The sequence below is a fragment of the Halichoeres trimaculatus genome, unplaced genomic scaffold (assembly GCF_033239565.1).
Source record: "Halichoeres trimaculatus isolate MK-OKI-2021-1 unplaced genomic scaffold, fHalTri1.1 fHalTri1_scaffold_9, whole genome shotgun sequence".
Classification (NCBI taxonomy): Eukaryota; Metazoa; Chordata; class Actinopteri; order Labriformes; family Labridae; genus Halichoeres; species Halichoeres trimaculatus.
The window spans coordinates 33,357,971-33,367,821 of record NW_027437188.1 but is presented as its reverse complement, the minus strand read 5'-3'; the positions used below and the strand labels follow the sequence as shown (position 1 = coordinate 33,367,821).

The 9,851-nt window shown below is 40.8% G+C and overlaps 1 protein-coding gene across 2 annotated transcripts in view; it reads right to left on the bottom strand.

The window, feature by feature from the left end:
* Positions 1-3,805: 3,805 nt before the first annotated feature.
* nova2 (NOVA alternative splicing regulator 2) overlaps positions 3,806-9,851 on the bottom strand; it is a 119,508-nt gene continuing 113,462 nt past the window's right edge. For both annotated transcript variants that reach the window (XM_074679921.1, XM_074679922.1), the window contains one exon: positions 3,806-6,366. In XM_074679921.1, the coding sequence (XP_074536022.1) occupies positions 5,344-6,366 (1,023 nt within the window). In that variant the 3' untranslated portion in view covers positions 3,806-5,343. The remainder of the gene's footprint in view (positions 6,367-9,851) is intronic.

Genomic DNA, 9,851 nt, shown 5'->3' with positions numbered 1-9,851 from the left:
GGTCAAAGACAGACAACAGAGGTCACTCGACACAGCGCGTCCAGGGTTAGTAATGTTAGAGTACAAAAACACACGAGAAACACACGAAAGCCTCTACTGCACGTCATGGTCAGAGGAGTGATATGCAAACTTATGCAGAGGTGAGTACATTCATGGACAATCTCAGTCTCCGTGTTTGAATTGATCCTGATGTTTTTCTCCTACGTTAGGCAGCAGCTGAGAAAGGTTTAGTACAAGCTCGCTCAGCAAGTAGCAAAATAGTCTGAGTTTTCTCCTCAGTGATGGAGTCAGAAACGGTTTGTTCACCAGGACTCATCGAAGAACAACGAACGCGTGAGAAACGATATCAAAATGCTCCACCCTTATCCGCATGCAAAGAGTCGTCTCCAGAAATGAATGACACATACCACCAATTTTTTATCTCTTCTTCTTTTTTTTTGTTTGTTTTTTTTGTTTGTTTTTGTTCACGCTTCACTTTGATATCATGCAATATAGACGTGCAAAAAAGATAACATCTATTTCCACAAAATACATCTTCATTCTAACTATAAAAGGCTGTGTTTAAAGAACGCTATCAAGTCACATTATCTTTATTTAGCATTGTTATGATAACCTTAAGCTTTGTTTGATCCGTCCAGCCCCAGAGTCTTAGTGCTGTTGCATTCTGGGATGTGGAGTTCCTCCCAGAGGACTGGCTAACACTGCATGGCGGTCTGTACAAACCGTGACGTGGACTCGCCTCCTTCTTGTCTTAATTATAAATATGCTTCATTTGGCACTTTTCACATTTTCTTAATATAAAACTATGTCTCCTCTTATCTAATGTGGTTAAACCAGCACATTTAAAGAGCTATTTTGGCACAGGTTGAACTCGTTCAGGTTAGAATTACACTATCACGAACTTATCGTCAGCTTATAACAGAGCGTTTACTCCACTGCCACTTGAGACTTCAGCTAAAGGACAGATTTCGATATGTTTTAACCGTTTTAGTACATCAGTTATTATTAAATAGCAGCATTTTCCACAAATTAAAAAACCTGACTTGTGTAAACCTAGTCAACATCTACGGGTAAATCCAAAAGCTCCTACGGCAGACAGAGGAGAGAGGACAGGACAAGACGACATGCCGCTACGTGTATTGCTTCCAGTACTCGTCACATTTTATCTCGACCCCATAACTGAAGATGACACAACAAAAAGCTTAAAAATCCTAACTTAAGGGTTAAATCATGAGATGAAGAACCACCAACTCAGCTCAGACAGAGGTTTGAACAGTTATTGGACTTAAGATGTGCTGTGCTGCACCAGGAAACATCCGCAGCAACTTAAAGCTACCGCACATTTTTCACGCTTTTTAAAAAATAAACTGAATTTTATGCCTAAAAATTATGGAACCCCCAAAACATTCATAATTAAATAAATTAAAAAACAAAACAAAAAACCTGACAAAATATATAATATGGCCATTGAATTGTAAAATACAGCAATATTATAATGAAATGTATTTTATTCTTTAATAAAGAATTATTATAACTAACTATTTCATAATGATTATTTTAACAACTTTATACCTTTAAAAATTAGGTTTTATTTATTTTACAAGCTTTTTTTAAAATAAATAAATTGTTTTTTTTTTTTAACAAAGTCAATTTTCATTTAATTATGAAATAAAAACTGACTTTGTACAAAATGTTTTTTTTTGTTTTAATTTAATTTTTTCTAAATAAAAGCTTGGAAAATAAATAAATATTTTAATATTTAAAAAGTACAAAATTGTTAAAAAATTATTATGAAATATTTAATTAAAATAATTCTATATTAAAAATAATTTAAAAATAATATTCCCTAATTTTACGATTTAATGGACATATTATATATGTGTCTGTTATTTATTTAAAAAGTATTTATTCCAAAAAGTTGTTTTTATTTATTTAATTTTGAATCTTTTGGGATTCCATAATGAATCATTATGAAATATTTAATTTTAATTATTCTATATTAAAAATAATAATAAAAAAAACATAATAATATTGCCTTATTTTACAATTTAATTACCATATTATATATTTTTCTATCAATTATTTAAATGGTATTAATTTCCAAAAAATGCATTTATTTATTTAATTATGAATCTTTTAGGGTTCCATAATAAATACATTTTTTTACCCAATAAAATGTTTAAAAATAACACTTTTCCGGGTTTTTTTTTTTTCACCCAGAAAATGCTGAAAAAACTATAACAAGTTTGTTTGACTCCGATACAAGCGGAATAAATGCAGCTTATCCTTAATATTTTCATCTTACTAAATGATAAAACCTCTTACAGCACAGTACATTTCTAAAGTTGAATCAAAGCACATCCTCCACCTTTTAGTCACCAAACTCCATCCCTGTGTAAAAATTCCCTTCCTATATGTGTTTGTTTCACGTCTGTGCAGCAAGGTTAACTCCTCAGTGTCACAAACTGAACTGCAGCTACGACCTCCTCTGCAGGCGTGTGTGTTATTTTTTTTCATCACCGAGCCAAAGGGAAAAACCGAGACTCGATCTGTGGCGTTTTGTCGGTGCAAGCAGCAGACATGCATTGATCATAACACCAGACATAGTCACCCATGGAGCGATGTGGTAGGAGGAGAAGGAGGAGGTGTCAGGAATGGGAGTGCACTGGAGGACGGGTGGGAGGGAGGGTGAGGAGAGTGTGGATGGTGTTAGATGGGAGTAAAGAAGCCTCCTTACCAAGCTGTGGAGATAAACCCTCACTGGCGCTCCAACACAGAGTGACACACTCAGAGGATTTTTGGGTCGGATTGGTTTTCAAAGAATCAAAAAGTTTTCTTTTTTTGATCTTAGAGGAGTTTCCTCCCCTCACCAGGCTGTTTAGGTCAACAAATCAAATGCACCCCCTCCTCTTTTTTTAACTTTCCATCACACTCCTGTTAGAGTTTGTGTCATCGGATGTACAGCACATCATCAATTGATGAAAAAGACACAGCTGCGGTGGAAATTTAGAATTTGTTCCAGTCTCTTTAATCTGCTTCTGGACACCTAACACTCCCCAACATCCCACCCTCTCGTTACAAAACACTTGATCAGGACAGCAGGAAACTCTCATTGATCTCCACTCTTGACCTCATTGATTGATTGATCGTCTTCATCGACCTACTCTCTTCCTTCTCCGTCAGTATTCAGATATGAAACGTGCATTTCTGCAGAAGTTCTTCATATGCAATCGACATATATTTCATATATGTGTGTGTGTGTGTGTTTTTTTTAAATCCCTGCCATACGAAAGCCGTCCAATCACTACAGCACACCTGACCTCGCAGGCCCGGAGAGCCGCTCACTCGCTTCACAGTGCATTAAGACAAAAATTCAGTGTACTCCGATTGTAAAAAAACAAAACACGACACAAACAAAAAATAACAAGAAAGAAACATTTCAGCAGCCTCCTGGGTCTACAGTGGGCAGTGAACCTGTTAACATGGGAGACCTGCGGTTTGCTGGAGGCAGGAAGTCTCTCCTGTCTGCCCCGACCTCGCGGGCAGGCGGGCGGATGTTTGATAAGGACAAAGATCAGTCGCACGCCGCCTGAAAAGTCGCGAATCTTACACGTGAGGTTTGCAGATTTAACCGCAGACCCCGGTTGAACAATGTTCCCTCATCAAGTTTCAGTGTTTCCTCAATGTTTGCATTTCTCAGTAGTACGAAGTGAGTCTGAAGTGCTCTGACTGGATCTGGTCTGTGGTTCATCGCCAGTTTGGAGACCACAGACTGGAGCGTGGACTCAATGATTCATTCCAGTCACTTTTCTTTTTTTTTTAACACGGTAGGCAAAGTGTAACAGGGCGTTTTACTACACACGAGGAGCAGCATGAGCTCGGTTAGCTTAGCATGATAACAGGAGGTTTCAGGTTAATGTAGCTGCTGAAGTGGTTTCTGATAGTTTCGTGCTAAAGTCGAGGTCTCGCTGCAGTCTGCATCGTAGATATGGTGAATTCCCTTTTCTAGCACCAAATATGGCATCATGTTGATTCAGTGTGTGTGTGTGTGTGTGTGTGTGTGTGTGTTCCCTGTTCTTCGCTCTGACTGGATATAGTATATAAGGTGATCCTTCACTCTAATGATCTTAATGCCGGGGCGGCTTTCTTACTGGACTTAAATAAGACATATATTACACTATGTGACATTACTATTCATCTTCAATCCACTTAAATTAAAAACAAAAAAAAAAAAGATTCAAATCAAAAATAGTCTCATTTACATTCATGTCAACCTGAATTCACAGATAAAAAATAAAACTGAGCCTTTTCTGGGTGAACTCATCAATAAATAATGACGATGGTGAGATTCCTATCGTAGCAATAATCAGGTCGCAGCAGACACTTCCTGCGCACGGTTTCACTCTTTCTAGGTTTCGCACTACGTGAGGTCATCAGCGTGCGCCGGGGCTTTCTACCTCAAAGACTAGAGCTGCGTTTAGCGGAGGCGCTACGTGCCGTAACGCCCCGCGTGGGATACATCACAAGGAGAAGTAGGGGAGAGTGTGGTGTGCGAATGAAGAAACACCCTTCTGATTCTCCTCCCTCCTCCTCCTCACCTCACCCTTCCTCCCGATCAGGTGAGGAGGAGGAGGTGAGGTCACGAGATGAGGAGGTTGTTTCTTCTCTCACACACTCAGGCTGATGTTGCAGTCTTGCTCGTTATAAAACCGTATAAATCAGGGTGGGGGAGGGGCGAGTAGTGGGAGGGGCTTTCAGAGGAGGCGGGGCCAAGGGGAGGGGCAAATCAAACTAAAGGAAAACCCTGCTGGAGGGTGTGGGTTTGGGCGGTGGGGGGAGGGAGGCGGGAGGACGGCGGCTTCAGACGGGGTTTGGGGTTCGGCCCCTTCCTCCCCCCACCTCCCCCCACTTCCTGTAGCCTGTCAGGCGGTCGGCCTGTCTACATGGCATTCAGCTTTGTCCACACAATACACAAACGAACAAACAGACAGCTTAATTTACTAAACAAAACAAAACAATAAACAAAACAATAAAAAATCCCAAAAGGTCAAGACGTTAAGTAATAAAACCTTATTTACATGTTACACATTTTTTTCTTGGTTTTTCAGCGTGATAATTCGCTCCTCTCCCTCCTCGTCTTCTCAGCACATTTTTGCTCCGCGTCAAAAAACTTTTTTTTTTAATAGAGAATACTGAAAACACGCAGAAGAAAACGGCGCAGACGATTCCTTCTGACATTCTTGCTCTCCTCTCCTTTTTCCGTTCTCACTTTTTTAAACTCCTCCCCCAAGCCCCCACTCTTTTTTTCCTCTTTTCCTCCTCGTTTCTCATTGGCTGTCAGGTTTAGCCCACCTTCTGTGGGTTGGTGGCGCGTACCCCCTGCTCGTAGGTGATTCGCTGGCTGATCAGGTACTGTGCGGCCTGCGTGGCGGCCTGGGAGCCCGTGATCGTCACCTTCCTGTTCCGGGTTCCGGGGATGAACTCGCCCTTCTTGGAGATCTGGATCCTGGCGCCGGTTAGCTCCTGGTACTCCACTAGCGTCTTCCCTCCTTTCCCCAAAATGGCTCCCACCAGGTTTTCTGGCACGGCGATCTCGACCACTTCCTTTGATCCTTCTGCGAGCTTCTCTGTCGCCAGTAGAGATGACGCCACGAGTGGTGACGCGGCGCTTAGGTAACCGTTGGTGGCTCCTGTAGCGGCAGCCAGAGACCCCAGAGAGAAGCCGCCCAGACTGGCGGCTGGGTGAGCTGCGCTGGTGGATGCATCGCTAGCGTAGGACGCTAACAAATTTGCTGCGGCTGCCGCTGCTGGGTTAGCATTAGCTGCTACTGCGGCTAACACGCCTGAGGCTGCAGCAGGGTTCAGGCCCAGGCCCAGGGAGTTGGTGTTGTAGCCATAGCTGGCCAGGGTGTTGAGGGCGGAGGTGATGGCGAGCAGGTCGTTGCCTGAGAGGCTGGACATGGTGGTCGGGAAAGCTCCGACTCCCGCCAAGCTGGCCTGGCCGAGCAGAGAGGAAGCTGTGGCTGCTGCTGCTGCGGCGGCGGCTGGCATGACCTCGGTGGAGTTGGCGTACGGAGAACCAGTGGGGTTGGAGTTGGCGACGGGCCCGGTGATGTTGGAGTAGGAGATGTTGAGGCAGGAGGAGCTCTGAGGATCCTCCTGGATCTTCTGGACGATGATCTCCACAGCTTTGCGGTTCTGCTCGGGCTCTCCGCTGATGGTGACGACGCGTTCCTGCAGGTTGATGCCCTCGGGCTTCTGGGAAAGCTGGACCCACGCCCCGGACTGCTCCATCACTGCTTTCACTGTGGCTCCGCCTTTACCGATGATCAGCCCGGCTGTGCTGTTGGGGACGATCAGCTTTGCCTGTTGGGAGCAGAGGACAGAAGATGAGAGGTCATCGCCTGGTCACATGACACTTTAACAAGTACCAAACCATACAACAGGTTATCACATCACATGACCTAGACAGAGACACGCCTCTTTGGTGATAAAACAATGATGTGATTTATTAAATTCATGGAAGGAGGATGTGAAAATAGAAAAACACTGAGGTTAACTCCCTGAGGGAAGTGAATACCAAACACCAAACTCGAGTCAAGTCAGACTCGACTCGACTTGAGAAAAGCTGCGTCAGATGTTCACCACCCTACAGGTTCACACTTTTATTGATTGATTGGTTGATTGATAGGAGACTGGCGTGTAGCGAGATCACAAGCAGCCAATGTACACACACAACACAGTGCGGTTGTTAGCTAATAATGGCGACTGCCCCCGAGCCTGTAGCCAGTTCTGCTGCTCCAAAAGTCGAGCATTTTGTGTTTAAAAATTTCCACTAAAACTTCCATTAAGCTGCCTACCTGCCAGGTTAATATACATGCTGGATATGTGGTAGGAAATTAGTACACAACAAATAATGTCAAATTGAGCAATATTATGTTATCAAATCCAAGTACTCTTTCAAACCTGTTGAAGTTTTGCAAATTTATCAAACTACAGATAGATATAAGCAGGTTGTTGTAACTCCATTTTTTATTTATTTTTTTTAAATATTGCATATTTTTAAAGTTACAATACTTTTTTGAAATTTTGGTAATTTAAAAAAAAAATATTTACAAGCTTTTACATTGTGGCAATTTTCAAAAAATCTTCTTTCAAACTTTTTTGAAAGTTGAAAACATTTTTCAAATTTACTTTTTTTTTTTTTTTAAAAAAAAAGTAAATTATTTGATATCATTTGCAAAAACTAGGAAATTTTTGTCATCTAATTTTTTTGATTTTTGCGATTTTTTGATTTATTTTTTAAATGCTGCAAATCTTTTAATTTTAAATATCTGATTTTTTTTCTCTATTTTTTAAGTATTAATTATTTTTTAAGTATTAATTATTTTTTTCTCATTTTTTTAATGAATTAGATAAACTTTTTTAAAGTTGCTCATATTTTTTAAATTTCAATTTTTTTTGAAATTTTGGCCAATTCCTTAAAAATAAAAAATGGAGACATTTTATGTATGGTTTTATCAATTAAAAGGTTTCTGGTTTAGATAATTATTCAGGAGATTTTATCTCATTTAGCCTCCAATAAGTCTATCCTCAATTTGTGCCTGATAATAAATGACATATCAAATTATAATTATACCTCTTCATTATAATATTAAAATATACGGTTTAATCTGATGGTATTTTTTGACGTTTACTTTAGGAAGAAAAGGTTTCTCTCTTTAAGATTTAAACCTGAGATATGACCTGTGACTCGACTTGACAACCTTCGTGACTTGACTTGGCTTAAACTGCCCACAGCAGAAAAACTTGAGACGTGGACCAAATGACTTGCAACTCGCTTGGGACTCGGATCAGAGGGACTTGTACAATTGTCTGATGAATACTGTTCTACAGAGAAACAGGTAGAGTCACACCTGCGATCCAACCATTAATCATACATGACAACAACTGCTTCAGAATCCCGAGCACGCAGAACGATGAGACATTGACTGAGAGTCATGGGATGAAGATCAGTGATGAAAAATCTTTCCTTTGTGATGCAAAACACTGAATCTGCGCCCACATCGCTCAGACTGTAAAGGCAAGGTCAGCGTGAAAGACTCAGGAGCTGCTTTCAGAGGCGCGAAGGACAGAGGACAAAAAGAGCCGGAGAAAAGATGCAGAAAGAGAAAGAGACTGAAGTATGTTAGCGGTGTGTGTGTGTGTGTGTGTGTGTGTGTGTGTGAGGGAGCAATGTAATGATGTCTTACAGCAGAAAGATCTGAGAGATATTCAGAGGTATAGACCGCACAACGACAACACCTCCACTCCTCAACACATCGCTAATGATGAGAGGATTCAGCTCAGACAGAGGAGGGAGAGAAAGAGGCTACTCGTGTGAAAAAAAATAACATTGACTCCCAGGGGTCAGTGTTGCCATGGAAACAGCTCCAGCATTCAAAGGGTAGTGAAAGGGAGTGAGGCAGTGTCACACACACATATACACACACACACACACACACACACACACAAACACACACAGGTTGCTCCCCTCTAATGAGGTATTTAATCTTTATCCGATGTTTCTGCGTCACGTGACGAACAAACTCGAAGCTCTCGGTTCGATTATTCACACGAATCGGAGGATTGATCCTCAGCACGCCGCACTGCGGGAGACCATCGACCTTGTGTGAGTCTGACTCTGTTTCCTCCAGAGCTGGACCGTTTCAGAGAAGCTGATGATGTTTGTTCATCCTGGACTTTTCCCTCCATTATGTGGGGCAGAAATTCAAACAAAATCAGAAAATCGTCCAAGAAATAGCGAAAATATCTACCATCAACGTTATCAATTTAGCTTCATTTATTGAGAATTTGACCAATAAGAGCTCTGTCTTTATCCTGATTGGCCAACCATACCAACCATAGACTGTATAAACACAAGGGTTGGTCGTCATGCTTTTCTCCCGATTCGATTCTTTTTTTTTTTTTTTTTTACCAATTTTGGGATTCTGATTTAAATCTAATTACAATTTTTTGATGTTTCCAATTTTTGTGACTTTAAGTTTGCTTTTTTAGACCCAGACCATGTGGAAAAACTTGAATGATGATGATGATGATGCTGTCTACAGGAGTCATTTTTGCCAAAAATGCAGTTTGATGCACAGATCTGACATCTCAACTATTTTCCAACCAGCTGATAAACAAAGACTGAAATGAAGGATTTAAATTTGAAAAAAAAAAAAAAAAAAAAAAGATTTCTGAACAAATATCACTCATTTAAATTGTTAAAAAATATCCTGAAACGATATTACATTGATTTTTTTCTCCCACCCTTGAAAAATACAGACATAGTCTCAGTGATGTCATCCATCTATTTCCGATGAAGAGTTTTGAAGCAGATTGTCAGCAGTAGCCATTTAGTGAAAGAGGCAGTCAAACTTGTGATCTTGATATTGTCTAAACCTGCTGAGTTAGGTAACCGCCCTCTTGTGGAGTCTTGAAGAACTGCAGTTTTTTTTTTAGCACTTTTGGATTACCGCTCGGTACAGACAAGAGCTTCTCAACTCTTTCCAACTCAGAGCCCACTTTTAAAGCTCTTTGCACACCAGGCGCATATTTTTCACGTGAATATTTCACACATTCATTTTTTTCAAACATTCTGTTTTTAAGTAGAAGCTTTCCGGAAATTGCCGCTTTTTGATTTTACAGTCCGGGGTGGATTTTGCCAAAGTTTCACTTGCGACCTGTACGCATCCGACTGATCAAAATGTTTTTTGTTGACACGTCACATACCAGACGTTTGGAGGAGAATAGCTGCAGAGATTTAATTTGACGCCTCCAAATTTTCCACAATTTTGTGCCACTTATTC